The following is a 15000-nucleotide window of genomic DNA, read 5'->3' on the forward strand; positions in this document are numbered from 1 at the left end:
ATAGTTTCGGTGTCTTTATAATATACAGCACTAGACCCTGATATTGATGAGATCCAGCCCTCTGAAATGTCTTTATAATATACAGCGCTAGACCCTGATATTGATGAGATCCAGCCCTCTGAAATGTCTTTATAATATACAGCACTAGACCCTGATATTGATGAGATCCAGCCCTCTGAAATGTCTTTATAATATACAGCGCTAGACCCTGATATTGATGAGATCCAGCCCTCTGAAATGTATTTATAATATACATCACTAGACCCTGATATTGATGAGATCCAGCCCTCTGAAATGTCTTTATAATATACAGCACTAGACCCTGATATTGATGAGATCCAGCCCTCTGAAATGTCTTTATAATATACAGCACTAGACCCTGATATTGATGAGATCCAGCCCTCTGAAATGTCTTTATAATATACAGCACTAGACCCTGATATTGATGAGATCCAGCCCTCTGAAATGTCTTTATAATATACAGCACTAGACCCTGATATTGATGAGATCCAGCCCTCTGAAATGTCTTTATAATACACAGCACTAGACCCTCATTTATTTATCTAACTACAAAAAAAGATACATGTTTTTTTTTTATGTTTGTTTGTTTTTTCAGAGCCCTGCGCTCAGGAAAGACAGAGAGGAGGAGTCACACATCTGCACGGAGTGATAGAGTGAGAGAGAGAGAGAAAGAGAGAGAGAGAGAGAGAGAGAGAGAGAGAGAGAGATTGATTTTAATTCCAGACTCACCGGGTCTCTCCAGACAGACAGCCAGCCTGACTCCTCCCCCTCTCCCTGCCATGCCCCGCCCATCCAACCACAGCGCCTGGCTCCCCCAGGGGGCGGGGCACGCAAACCACACCCCCCAGCTCCCGGCCCCCTCGGACTGCGACTACACGGACTGGGCTGCCAGTCTCGCCATCATCCCCTCTATCTACCTGCTGGCCTTCGTTGTCGGTTCCCTGGGCAATGGGCTGGTCCTGAGAGTGTACCTGCCCTGGAGAAGCGAGAGGGGCGGGCCCCGGGAGAACCTCCCACACCGGGGGGGCCCGGGAGGCAGGAGCAGGGGCCTGACAAACACTTTCATTGCTAGCCTGGCGCTGGCCGACCTCTCCTTCGTCTTCACGCTTCCCCTCTGGGCCGCTTACACAGCCCTGGGGTACCACTGGCCCTTCGGGGCACCGCTGTGCAAACTCAGTAGCTACCTGGCAGTTGTGAATATGTACGCCAGCGTGTTCTCCCTCACCGGCCTCAGCGTGGAGCGCTACCTCGCCGTCGTCCGGTCTCTCTCCGCGGGGGCGGGGCCCAGAGGGGGCCCCAGGGGGTCCTGGATTCGGCTGGCCCCCGTGCTCTGCGTTTGGGCGCTGGCTGGCGTCCTGGGCCTGCCTGCGTTGGTCTTCCGGACAGTTAGGAGCCACAGTTTTGAGGACTACGACGAGGAGTGGGAGGGAGAGCCGGGGTCCTGGACAGCCTGCGAGATGGACTACTCTCTCTCCTCCTCGGAGGCCAGCTGGAACGCCGCCCTGGGGCTGACGTCCACGGCTCTGGGGTTCGTCCTGCCCCTGGTGGTTATGCTGCTCTGCTATTGCTCGGTGGGGCTGGCCGTGTCACGGCACTTCGGCCGCTGGGGGGCGGGCGGGAAAACCGCAAACGGGACGGGCTCCTCCTCGCGGAACAGGCGACAGCAGAGGAGGCTGCTGACCATAATCGCCACGCTGGTGGCCGCGTTCGCGCTGTGCTGGCTGCCTTACCACCTGAACAAGACCCTCTCCATCCTCACGGAGCTGGAGGCGCTGCCCTACGCCTGTGCCTTCGACCGCTTCCTGCTGCTGGCGCACCCCTACGCCACCTGCCTGGCCTACATCAGCAGCTGCCTCAACCCGCTGCTCTACGCCTACCTGGACCCCGCCTTCCGCCGGAGCTGCGCCGCTCTCATTGGCTGCTGCCGCCCGGGCCCCGCCTTCAAGGCCAAGATCGCGGCCGTCAGGAGGGGAGGGGGAGGGGGAGGGGTCGAGCCCTCCAGCGCTTCCGAGGAGAGGAGGGACTGTCAGGAGACGGAGCTCCCGCCCCCGTCGCCCCCGGTTACCGTCTGTCAAGTTTAGGCGAGGAAGCTGCATTCTTTCTAAGGGGAGAGAACTACAGTGTGTATCTATGTATATATTTGTCTGTGTGTGTGTGTCTGTGTGTGTGTGTGTGTGATTGTGAGTGTGTGTGTGTGAGAGTGTGTGTGATTGTGAGTGTGTGTGTGTGTATGTGTGTGTGTGTGTGTGTGTGTGTGTGTGTGTGTGTGTGTGTGTGTGTGTGTGTGTGTGTGTGTGTGTGTGTGTGTGTGTGTGTGTGTGTGTGTGATTGTGTGTGTGTGTGTGTGTGTGTGTGTGTGTGTGTGTGTGTGTGTGAGTGTGTGTGTGTGTGTGTGTGTGTGTGTGTGTGTGTGTGTGAGTGTGTGTGTGTGTGTGTGTGAGAGAGAGAGTGTGTGTATGTGTGTGTGTGTGTGTGTAGATATTTTGTACCGAAACGTCCTGAAATAAATCTTTTTTTTTTTCAAATTATTTGATCCTTTTGTGTATCATCCCATGAAAACAATGTCATTTATCTTTTTTTCTTTGTTCTGGTTTTGTAAGCCGTGCACAGTACACAGCGATCTTAAACTGCAGTTACAATGCGATTCAAAACGATTGTGCAAATGATCTTAAACTGCAGTTACAATGCGATTCAAAACGATTGTGCAAATGATCTTAAACTGCAGTTACAATGCGATTCAAAACGATTGTGCAAATGATCTTAAACTGCAGTTACAATGCGATTCAAAACGATTGTGCAAATGATCTTAAACTGCAGTTACAATGCGATTCAAAACGATTGTGCAAATGATCTTAAACTGCAGTTACAATGCGATTCAAAACGATTGTGCAAATGATTATAAACACTATAAGATTGAATCTGTGTGAGTTTTTCTTTTTTTTTTGGTATGATAATGATGACTCGTTTTGTTTTGTTTTTTTTTCTCACGGTCTGACGGCCAGATCCAAAACCAGATGGATCGAATAAAGGTTTTTAAATGAAGTGTGACTGCCTTGAGATCCCTCTGCGAACGCGTCCGTCCGGGAACGGACTCGAACCCGCCCCACGATACGATGACATTTCACACCTGCTCTTGCTTCCAGCGCCGTCCCCCGTCCCCCGTCCCCCGTCCCCCGTCCCCCCACTCACCTCCTTCTGTCAAACAACTAAATGTTTTTTTTTTTTTTTTTTTTAATAAAATCACCCGAGACACTTTCTCACTGACAAGCGGAGCGTATTTTCCAGCTGGGCGCGCTTAATGATTGCGTGACTGTGTTTATTGGATTAGATTTAAAATCCTGTGCAGAACGGGAGGGGTCGGGAGTTTGGGTTGAAGTTGGAGTTTGCAGGGATGGGGGGAGCAGGGGGGAGCAGGGGAGCAGGGGGGTGTGGAGTGATCATTAAGTACACAGCTGGCTGTTATAATTTAGTGCTAATGATATTATTTGCACGGATCCAGTATCACAAAGGAGACATTTCCCACGAGAGAATTTCCCAGAAAAGTACCTTTTTTTTTTTTCTTTTCTTTCTTTCTTCTTTCTTTCTTTCTTTCTTTCTTTCTTTCTTTCTTTCTTCTTTCTTTTCTTTCACATGCTTTTGGAGAGGGAAGATTTCTAGTTTATGTCATGTCTTATTCTTTTTCTTTCTTTCTCTTTCTTGTTGTCTTCCTCTAAAGCTTCTCTAGTGGTTCATCTTTTTGTCTTTTCCACTTTTATTTCTCGATCTTTGACTTCTTTTTTTCTTTTTCGTTTGCTTCTTTGTACTTCTCATCTTCTGTGTCTTTTTAGCTTTCTCTTTCTATCAATGCTTTCCCGCTGCAAAACAGATCACCCATTCTTTCAAGCACAGAGAGGTCTTTTAAAGCATAGGGAAGCATTGTAAAGCACAGAGAGGTCTGGTAAAGCATAGGGAAGCATTGTAAAGCACAGAGAGTCTGGTAAAGCATAGGGAAGCATTGTAAAGCACAGAGAGGTCTGGTAAAGCATAGGGAAGCATTGTAAAGCGCAGAGAGGTCTGGTAAAGCATAGGGAAGCATTGTAAAGCACAGAGAGGTCTGGTAAAGCATAGGGAAGCATTGTAAAGCACAGAGAGGTCTGGTAAAGCATAGGGAAGCATTGTAAAGCACAGAGAGGTCTGGTAAAGCATAGGGAAGCATTGTAAAGCACAGAGAGGTCTGGTAAAGCATAGGGAAGCATTGTAAAGCACAGAGAGGTCTGGTAAAGCATAGGGAAGCATTGTAAAGCACAGAGAGGTCTGGTAAAGCACAGGGTTATGGTTAGGGTTAGACTAGGTCTCAGTCTCTCTGTCCAGCTCTTTCACAGTTGGGTGTTAGTTGTGTTCTGTTGTCTTGTGCACACAATCTCATTACAAGATTACAAGCTGGGAAAGTTACACATGGAGCGAGAGCACAAACAAACAGACCAGCGGGGCCATCAAAGAGATCGGAGGTCGGTACAAAACGGGGGGGGGGGGGGGGGGGGGGCTTCTGTGCAAACACAAAATAGAAAGACACTGACACAGTTTTAAATGTGACGTGTGTGACCTTGACACCACACAATCTCACAATGCTTAGTTGTGTGTCTCTCAGTGTGTGTCTCCATTATGTGTCACACACCTCACACACCTCCTCGTGTTTGTTTTTCTTGTCGCCCCCAACACTACAGACAACACCGAAACACACACATGCAAAGTCACACAACAGCGACAGAGCAGTGTTTGTGATCAGGTGTGTGTTCTGTGGTTGTGTGTGTTGTGTTAATGACAGTGTGGTGGTTGCCACATGTGTGTGTGTCAGTGTGTGTGTGTGTGTGTGTGTGTGCGTGTGTGTGCAGTGTGTGTGTGTCTGTGTGTGTGTTTGTTGTCTGTGTGTGTGTGTATGAGTGTGTGTCTGTGTATTTCCTCTATGGAGTGTTTCACAGTTATGAATGATGGATTATAATGAAAGGGCTGCATCTAATTGAGAATTATTTTAAACACAGCTGTGTGTCTCTATCTCTCTCCAGACAGGCAGAGGAAATGATTCACCAGAAACCATAGCATAGGGAGGCATGACAGAGAGGGAGAGGAGATAGGGGGAGAGGAGGAGGGGAGAGGGGAGGGGGGAGGGAGAGGGAGAGGTGGGGAGAGGAAGGGAGGGAGGAAGGAAGGAAGGAGAGAGCGGGAGATGTTTATGGAAAACTTTATCTCGTTCAGCCATCAAACAGAATCCCTGGCAGACAAATTAAAAACATCACAAACACACACATCTGCAGAGTAAACTCCTGGCTCCTAATCATTGCATTATTAATAATAATATTACTAGACTTCGTTGAGGGGAGCTCTGAACCCCAGGACTGGATGCAGCAGCAGCAGGGCTAGTGTGAGTTTCTAACCCTGCTCAAACTCCTGCCTCCTGATCATTGCAATATTAATAATAATAATACTAGACTTCATTGAGGGGAGCTCTGAACCCCAGGACTGGGTGCAGCAGCAGCAGGGCTAGTGTGAGTTTCTAACCCTGCTCAAACTCCTGGCTCCTGATCATTGCAATATTAACTTGACTTGAGCAGCTGTCTGATTTCTCTGCTGCTATCAGGAAAGGATAATTAAAGGAACAATGAATCCATGCTGGTCTTGAATCGTTTCCTTTCAAGAAATCAGATTTTTTCCCTTTTCAGAAACACAAAGACAGGAACTGCTTCCCTGCTTCTTGTGTGTCAGCGAACTCTCTTTCCTGTTTGTAAAATTGAAGACCGCAGACTCAAATCTGCTCAGATATTTTCTTTTTTTTAAACGGTTCGGTTTCTCACAGGTCGAGGTGCAGTGGTTTAAAAGGTTCCCCCGGCAACTTCCTGTCAGTTTAACAGCTTGCTTGTGGAAGGTGGATTGGGAGGGAGGGAGAGAGGGGATGCTTTTTACTGCTGCACACCGCTGGTAATTGTTAAGTGACATTAAAAATAAAAAGGTTTCAAAAATAAATATTTTGCCCTGAAAGTGTCGCAGTGTTTCTCTGCCGGGCAGACTCGACTGCAGATAAAACTCTCTTAATGTATTAAAAAATAATGAATGAAACTATCTGAAAATCTCTTTCTCTCCTCTGCCTATATCTCTCTCTCTCATCCGCTCTCATCCGCTCTCATCCTCTCTCTCTCTCATCCGCTCTCATCCGCTCTCTCTCTCATCCGCTCTCATCCTCTCTCATCCTCTCTCTCTCTCATCCGCTCTCATCCTCTCTCATCCTCTCTCTCTCTCATCCGCTCTCATCCTCTCTCATCCTCTCTCTCTCTCATCCGCTCTCATCCTCTCTCTCTCTCTCATCTCGCTCTCTCCTCTCTCTCTCTCCCTCTCTCCTCCCTCCCTCTCCTCCCTCTCATCCTCTCTCATCCGCTCTCTCACCCCTCTCCTCCTCTCTCTCTCTCATCCCTCTCATCCTCTCTCTCTCTCCTCCCCTCTCCTCCTCTCTCTCTCTCTCTCCTCTCTCTCCCCTCTCTCACATCCTCCTCTCTCGTCTCAAGCTCTCTCGATATGAGCAGTGAGACTCTCTCGAGTAGGAGGGGAGCCTCTCTCTCCGAGATGCCCTCTCCTCTCTCTCTCAGCCTCTCCTCCCCCTGCCTCCTCCTCTCCCTCTCTCCCTCTCTCTCTCTCTTCTCTCCTCTCTCTCTCTCCTCTCTCACTCTCCTCCTCTCTCTCTCCTCTCCCCCTCCCCCTCTTCTCCTCTCTCTCTCTCTCTCTCTCTCTCTCTCTCTCCTCTCTCTCTCCCTCTCTCTCTCCCTCTCTCTCTCCCCCTCTCTCTCTCTCTCCTCTCCCTCTCTCTCTCTCTCTCTTCTCTCTCTCTCTCTCTCTCTCTCTCTCTCTCTCCTCTCTCTCTCCCTCTCTCCTCTCTCTCTCTCTCTCTCTCTCTCTCTCTCTCTCTCTTCTCTCTCTCTCTCTCTCTCTCTCTCTCTCTCTCTCTCTCTCTCTCTCTCCTCTCTCTCTCTCTCTCTCTCCTTCTCTCTCTCCTCTCTCTCTCTCTCTCTCTCTCTCTCTCTCTTTTTCAACTCTCCTCTTTGTCTAAAAAAAGTTAAAATTGTAAAACAGACACTACATTGACACGAAAGTCAATATTTAACACACGTTAAATAAATAAATAAATAAAACAATAATAAAAAAATTGTGACACGAAAGTTTATATGTAAATAACACCACCCAACCTTTGACGTTGGCCCAAAGCCGCGGTGGCTTTGGTTTGGCCTAAATCAATGTCTTTGGGCGCAGCGTGACCGCGGGGGAGGACAGCTCACCGCCATAACGTGGGGCGTGGCCCAGCTCTATTGTCCAGTTTTTGTTGCGAAAACAACAAGCTTTATATTTTTATATATTTATATATTTATATATTTAAATAAACCACTACTCGAGGGTGATGATTCGACTTTTTTAACAAAAAAAAAAAAAAAAAAAAAATATTTAATTAAAAAAAAATGCTACATTTTGAGAGGGAAAACCAAAATCACCAACGTTTCTTTGAATCGTTGAAACAGAAACTTGAGAAGAGAAGAGATCCAGCGATGGAGCGCTTTACCGCGGCGTGTCTCAAATTCGAGTGAGCCTCTATTATTATTATTAGTATTATTATTATTATTTATAATTATTAGTATTATTAGTATCATTTTAGTTTTTACCAGACACGGTGCAAATTGCGCGGAGCAGCTGCTGGAAAAAAACGTTGTGCATCACCTAGAATTTCAGGACGATTATTAATTATTCAATTTTATTAATTATTAATTTGTATTATTATTTTTATTTTTTTAACGTTGTGTGATCAAAGAGTCTGCAAAATGATATCCCCAAAAAATCTAATAAATAATTGTCTACCGGAAGCCATAACAGCGGTCCAGCAATGTGTCCCTTCTATATATATATAGATATAGATGCATTATAATGAGGGGGAGCTGTTTGTGTTGCAGTGTTCCTGTGTGTATCAGTGTGTGTGTGTTTGTGTTGCAGTGTTCCTGTGTGTATCAGTGTGTGTGTTTGTGTTGCAGTGTTCCTGTGTGTATCAGTGTGCGTGTGTTTGTGTTGCAGTGTTCCTGTGTGTATCAGTGTGCGTGTGTTTGTGTTGCAGTGTTCCTGTGTGTATCAGTGTGTGTGTGTGTTTGTGTTGCAGTGTTCCTGTGTGTATCAGTGTGTGTGTGTTTGTGTTGCAGTGTTCCTGTGTGTATCAGTGTGGGTCACAAGGACACACATTAGTCACACGCACATTGTGTGTGTGTTTGTGTTGCAGTGTTCCTGTGTGTATCAGTGTGTGTGTTTGTGTTGCAGTGTTCCTGTGTGTATCAGTGTGCGTGTGTTTGTGTTGCAGTGTTCCTGTGTGTATCAGTGTGTGTGTGTGGTTGCACACATGTTCCACGTCACACCGCACCAAACAGTGTGTGGTGTGTAGTTGTGTTGCAGTGTTCCAACGTCACAAGGACATCACATAGTCCATTTTGTGTTGCGTGTGTGTTTGGTGTTGCACATAGTCACAGTGTTTGTGCACACAACACCTGTGTGTATCAGTGTTGTTTGTGTGTGTGTTTGTGTTGCAGTGTTCTTGTGTGTATCAGTGTGTGTGTGTTTGTGTTGCAGTGTTCCTGTGTGTATCAGTGTGTGTGTGTGTGTGTGTTGCAGTGTTCCTGTGTGTATCAGTGTGTGTGTTTCTGTTGTGTTTCACAAGGAACACACATAGTCACACGTGTGTATCAAACACAAACGGGTTGTGTTTCAGGTTCCATAGTCACACACACCCAAACACAACGTTCACAAGTATTTCATGATCAGTGTGTGTGTGTTTGTGTTGCAGTGTTCCTGTGTGTATCAGTGTGTGTGTGTTTGTGTTGCAGTGTTCCTGTGTGTATCAGTGTGTGTGTTTGTGTTGCAGTGTTCCTGTGTGTATCAGTGTGTGTGTTTGTGTTGCAGTGTTCCTTGTGTGTATGTGTGTGTGTGTTTGTGTTGCAGTGTTCTTGTGTGTATCAGTGTGTGTGTTTGTGTTGCAGTGTTCCTGTGTGTATCAGTGTGCGTGTGTTTGTGTTGCAGTGTTCCTGTGTGTATCAGTGTGTGTGTTTGTGTTGCAGTGTTCCTGTGTGTATCAGTGTGTGTGTGTTTGTGTTGTGTTTTCTGTTGTGACACAGTGTGTTCCTGTGTTATCAGTGTTTGGTGTTTGTGAGTGTGTTGTGTGGCAACACCTGTCACAAGCAGTGTGCGTGTTCACAACCAACACACTGGGGTGTTTGTTTGTTTTGTAGGTAAGCAGTGTTTCCTGTGTGTTTGTGTGTGTGTTTGTGTTGCAGTGTTGTGTGTGTATCAGTGTGTGTGTGTTTGTGTTGCAGTGTTCCTGTGTGTATCAGTGTGTGTGTGTTTGTGTTGCAGTGTTCCTGTGTGTATCAGTGTGTTGTGTGTTTTTGTGTTGCAGTTTTCCTGTGTGTATCATGGTGTCGTGTGTTTGTGTTTGCAGTGTCACTGTGGTGTAGTCATGTGTGGGTGTTGTTTGTGTTGCAGTGTCACCTGTGCACAAGGTATCACAGTGTCACATGTGTGTTGTTTGTGTTGCAGTGTTCCTGTGTGTATCAGTGTGACACGTGTGGTTTTGTGGTTGCAGTGTTCCTGTTTGTACAGTGTTTGTGTTTGTGTGACACCAGTGTTTTCCTGTGTGTAATCAGTGGTTGTGTGTTTGTGTCACAGTGTTCCTGTGTGTATCATGTGGTGTGTTTTGTGTTGCAGTGTCATCCTGTGTGTATCAGTGTGTGTTTTTGTGTTGCAGTGTTCCTGTGTGTATCAGTGTGCGGTGTGTTTGTGTTTGCAGTGTTTCCTGTGTGTATCAGTGTGCGTGTGTTTGTGTTGCAGTGTTCCTGTGTGTATCAAGTGGTGTATGTGTGACACACATGTGTGTGTGTTGTTCCGAAGTGTTACCAATGTGTGTACAGTGTTCCTGTGCACACATAAGTCCTAGTTGTGGTGCGTTTTGTTTTGTGTTGCAGTGTTCCTGTGTTATCATGTGTTCAGTGTGTGTGTTTGTGTTGCAGTGTTCCTGTGTGTATCAGTGTGCGTGTGTTTGTGTTGCAGTGTTCCTGTGTGTATCAGTGTGTGTGTTTGTGTTGCAGTGTTCCTGTGTGTATCAGTGTGCGTGTGTTTGTGTTGCAGTGTTCCTGTGTGTATCAGTGTGTGTGTTTGTGTTGCAGTGTTCCTGTGTGTATCAGTGTGTGTGTTTGTGTTGCAGTGTTCCTGTGTGTATCAGTGTGTGTGTGCAACTCCTGTGTGTTTTTGTCAGTTGCAGTGTTCCTGTGTGTAAGCTTCAGTGTGCGTGTGTGTTTGTGTTGCAGTGTTCCTGTGGTGTGTACAATGTGTGCGTGTGTTTGTGTTGCAGTGTTCCTGTGTGTATCATGGGTGTGTGTGTGTTTGTGTTGCAGTGTTCCTGTGTGTATGTGTGTGTGTTTGTGTTGCAGTGTTCCTGTGTGTATCAGTGTGTGTGTGTTTGTGTTGCAGTGTTCCTGTGTGTATCAGTGTGTGTGTGTTTGTGTTGCAGTGTTCCTGTGTGTATCAGTGTGTGTGTTTGTGTTGCAGTGTTCCTGTGTGTATCAGTGTGTGTGTGTTTGTGTTGCAGTGTTTCTGTGTGTATCAGTGTGTGTGTGTTTGTGCAGTGTGTTCCTGTTGTGTATCAGTGTGTGTGTGTGTTTTGTGTTGCAGTGGTTCCTGTGTGTATCAGTGTGGCGTGGTTTTTGGTTGCAGTGTTCCTGTGTGTATCAGTGTGCGTGGGTTTTTTGTGCGTGCAGTGTGTCCTGTGTGTATCAGTGTGTGTGTTTGGTGTTGCAGTGTTCCTGTGTGTATCAGTGTGGTGTGTTTTGTGTTGCAGTGTTCCTGTGTGTATCATGTCGCGTGTGTTTGTGTTGCAGTGTTTCTGTGTGTGTGTGTGTGTGTGTTTGTGTTGCAGTGTTCCTGTGTGTATCAGTGTGTGTGTGTTTGTGTTGCAGTGTTCCTGTGTGTATCAGTGTGTGTGTTTGTGTTGCAGTGTTCCTGTGTGTATCAGTGTGCGTGTGTTTGTGTTGCAGTGTTCCTGTGTGTATCAGTGTGTGTGTTTGTGTTGCAGTGTTCCTGTGTGTATCAGTGTGTGTGTTTGTGTTGCAGTGTTCCTGTGTGTATCAGTGTGTGTGTGTTTGTGTTGCAGTGTTCCTGTGTGTATCAGTGTGTGTGTTTGTGTTGCAGTGTTCCTGTGTGTATCAGTGTGTGTGTGTGTTTGTGTTGCAGTGTTCCTGTGTGTATCAGTGTGTGTGTGTTTGTGTTGTGTGTGTGTGTGTGGTGATTGTGTTTTTTAGTCACAAACACACACAAACACAGTGTTTTTGTGTGTGGCAGTGTTTCGTGTGTGTTATCAGTGTGTTGTGTGTTTGTGTGTTGCAGTGTTCCTAGTTGTGGTGTGTACATGTGTGTTTGTGTGTGTGTTCCTGTACACATCAGTGTGCGTGGTGTTTGTGTTGCAGTGTTCCTGTGTGTATCAGACACACATGTGTGTTGTGTTGGCAGTGTTCCTGTGTGTGTATCAGTGTGTGTGTGTTTGTGTTGCAGTGTTCCTGTGTGTATCAGTGTGTGTGTTTGTGTTGCAGTGTTCCTGTGTGTATCAGTGTGTGTGTTTGTGTTGCAGTGTTCCTGTGTGTATCAGTGTGTGTGTTTGTGTGTCAGTGTGTGTGTGTGTGTTTCTGTGTTCGTGTGTGTATCAGTGTGTGTGTGTTTGTGTTGCAGTGTTCCTGTGTGTATCAGTGTGTGTGTTTGTGTTGCAGTGTTCCTGTGTGTATCAGTGTGTGTGTTTGTGTTGCAGTGTTCCTGTGTGTATCAGTGTGTGTGTGTTTGTGTTGCAGTGTTCCTGTGTGTATCAGTGTGTGTGTTTGTGTTGGAGTGTTTGTGTTCCTGTGTGTAGGTCATTGTGTGTGTGTGGTTTTGTGTTGCAGTGTTCCTGTGTGTATCACGTGTACAGGTGTGTTTGTGTTGCAGTGTTTCACTGTGTGTATCAACACAACGTGTTTGTGTTGCAGTGTTGCAACTGTGTGTATCATGTGTTGTGTGTGTGTTTGTGTTGCAGTGTTCCTGTGTGTATCAGTGTGTGTGTGTTTGTGTTGCAGTGTTCCTGTGTGTATCAGTGTGTGTGTTTGTGTTGCAGTGTTCCTGTGTGTATCAGTGTGCGTGTGTTTGTGTTGCAGTGTTCCTGTGTGTATCAGTGTGTGTGTGTTTGTGTTGCAGTGTTCCTGTGTGTATCAGTGTGTGTGTTTGTGTTGCAGTGTTCCTGTGTGTATCAGTGTGTGTGTTTGTGTTGCAGTGTTCCTGTGTGTATCAGTGTGTGTGTGTTTGTGTTGCAGTGTTCCTGTGTGTATCAGTGTGTGTGTTTGTGTTGCAGTGTTCCTGTGTGTATCAGTGTGTGTGTGTTTGTGTTGCAGTGTTCCTGTGTGTATCAGTGTGTGTGTTTGTGTTGCAGTGTTCCTGTGTGTATCAGTGTGCGTGTGTTTGTGTTGCAGTGTTACTGTGTGTATCAGTGTGTGTGTTTGTGTTGCAGTGTTCCTGTGTGTATCAGTGTGTGTGTGTTTGTGTTGCAGTGTTCCTGTGTGTATCAGTGTGTGTGTGTTTGTGTTGCAGTGTTCCTGTGTGTATCAGTGTGTGTGTGTTTGTGTTGCAGTGTTCCTGTGTGTATCAGTGTGCGTGTGTTTGTGTTGCAGTGTTCCTGTGTGTATCAGTGTGTGTGTTTGTGTTGCAGTGTTCCTGTGTGTATCAGTGTGTGTGTTTGTGTTGCAGTGTTCCTGTGTGTATCAGTGTGTGTGTTGTTTTGTGTCAAGCGTTTCCTGACTTGTATCACCCACACCTGTGTTTTTGTGTTGCAGTACGGTGTGTGTATCAGTCAAGGGCTGTTTTTGTGTTGCAAGTGATCCTTGTGTGTATCAAGACACACATAGTGTGTATCAGTGTGTGTGTGTGTGTTTATGTTGCAGTTTTGTTTATCACACATACAGTGGTGTGTTTGTGGTGCAGTGTTCCTGTGTACATCAGTGTGTGTGTTGTGTTTGCAGTGTCCCGCGTGTGTACAGTGTGTGGTTTTGTGTTGCACACGTGTCCTGTGTATCAGTGTGTGTGTTTGTGTTGCAGTGTTACTGTGTGTATCAGTGTGTGTGTGTTGTGTGTTGCACGTGTTCCAGTGTTACACACTGTGTGTATCAGGTGTGTGTCCTTGTGTCAGTGTGTGTGTGGGTGTGTATCAGTGTGTTGTGTTTGTAGCACATGTTCCTGGGTGTGTACATGGGTGTGTTTTGTTTGCAGTGTTCCTGGTGTGGATCAGTGTGTGTGTGTTTGTGTTCAGTGGTTTTTCTGTGTGTCACTGTGGGTTTGTGTTGCAGTGTTCCCTCGGTGTGTATCAGTGTGCGTGCATTTTGTGTTGCATTGTTCCACACAATCACAACGTGGTTGTGTTGCAAGTGTTCCTGTGTGTATCAAGTGTGCGTGGTTTGTGTTGCAGTGTTCCTGTGTCATCAGTGTGTGTTTGTTTGCTGGTTGCAGTGTTTCCTGGGTGTGTATCAGTGCGTGTGTGTGTGTTGTGTTGCAGTGTGTCCAGTGTGTGTGTTAAGTGTGCGTTGTCCTTGTGTTGCAGTGTTCCTGTGGTGTATCAGTGTGTGTGTTCACAAGCAGTGTTTCCTGTGTGTGTCAGTGTGTGTGTGTTTGTGTTGCAGTGTTCCTGTGTGTATCAGTGTGTGTGTGTTTGTGTTGCAGTGTTCCTGTGTGTATCAGTGTGTGTGTTTGTGTTGCAGTGTTCCTGTGTGTATCAGTGTGTGTGTGTGTGTTTGTGTTGCAGTGTTCCTGTGTGTATCAGTGTGTGTGTGTGTTTGTGTTGCAGTGTTCCTGTGTGTATCAGTGTGTGTGTGTGTGTTGTGTGTTCCTGTGTGACAGGGTCAGTGTGTTGTTTTGTGTTGCAGTGGTTCCTGTGTGGATCATGTGTGTGTTTGTGGTGCACACAACCTTGTGTCACAGTGTGTTTGTGTTAGTCCACTCACAGTGTTCCACAACGTCACAATGACACACATAGTGCACTGTTGTGTGATGTTGTCTGTGTGTGGCGTGTGTCACAGGACACACGTAGGTCACACGCTTGTGTAGCCAGTGGTCCTGTGTGTATGACGTGGCGTGTGTTTGTGTGCTGTGGTTGTGTGTGGCAGTGTGTGTGTGTTTGTGTTGCATTTGTGTCCTGTGTGTATCAGTCCCACCGACAACTGTTGCAGTGTTCCTGTGTGTGTGTGTGTGTTTGTGTTGCAGTGTTCCTGTGTGTATCAGTGTGTGTGTTTGTGTTTGTGTTGCAGTGTGTATCAGTGTGTGTGTGTGTGTTGTGTGTCCTGTGTGTATCAGTGTGTGTGTGTTTGTGTTGCAGTGTTACTGTGTGTGTCAGTGTGTGTGTTTGTGTTGCAGTGTTCCTGTGTGTATCAGTGTGTGTGTTTGTGTTGCAGTTGTGTGTATCAGTGTGTGTGTGTGTGTGTTGCAGTGTTCCTGTGTGTCAGTGTGTGTGTGTTTGTGTTGCAGTGTTCCTGTGTGTATCAGTGTGTGTGTTTGTGTTGCAGTGTTCCTGTGTGTATCAGTGTGTGTGTGTTTGTGTTGCAGTGTTCCTGTGTGTATCAGTGTGTGTGTGTTTGTGTTGCAGTGTTCCTGTGTGTATCAGTGTGTGTGTGATGGTTTGTTGCAGTGTTCCCTGTCACAAGGTGTAGTCACAGTGTGTGGTGTTTTTGTGTTGCAGTGTCACTCGACGTGTAACGTGTGCGTCACAAGGGACACACATGTTTGTGTTGGCAAGTGTCACAATGACACACATCAGTGTGTGTGTGTGTTTGTGTTGCAGTGTTCCTGTGTGTATCAGTGTGTGTGTTTGTGTTGCAGTGTTCCTGTGTGTATCAGTGTGTGTGTTTGTGTTGCAGTGTTCCTGTGTGTATC

At 46.4% G+C, this 15000-nt stretch overlaps 2 protein-coding genes across 3 annotated transcripts in view; both read left to right on the forward strand.

Annotated features, from left to right (window-relative positions):
• The window catches only part of LOC121302454 (apelin receptor B-like), a 2319-nt gene extending 131 nt beyond the window's left edge, over positions 1-2188 (forward strand). The window contains exon 2 of the mRNA XM_041232440.1: positions 617-2188. Coding sequence (XP_041088374.1) covers positions 801-2102 — 1302 coding nt within the window. The 5' untranslated portion in view covers positions 617-800 and the 3' untranslated portion in view covers positions 2103-2188. The remainder of the gene's footprint in view (positions 1-616) is intronic.
• LOC121302453 (tyrosine-protein phosphatase non-receptor type substrate 1-like) overlaps positions 1-15000 on the forward strand; it is a 47906-nt gene that overhangs the window by 9882 nt on the left and 23024 nt on the right. The window lies entirely within an intron of this gene.

Source organism: Polyodon spathula, chromosome 29 (assembly GCF_017654505.1).
Source record: "Polyodon spathula isolate WHYD16114869_AA chromosome 29, ASM1765450v1, whole genome shotgun sequence".
In the NCBI taxonomy this organism is placed as follows: Eukaryota; Metazoa; Chordata; class Actinopteri; order Acipenseriformes; family Polyodontidae; genus Polyodon; species Polyodon spathula.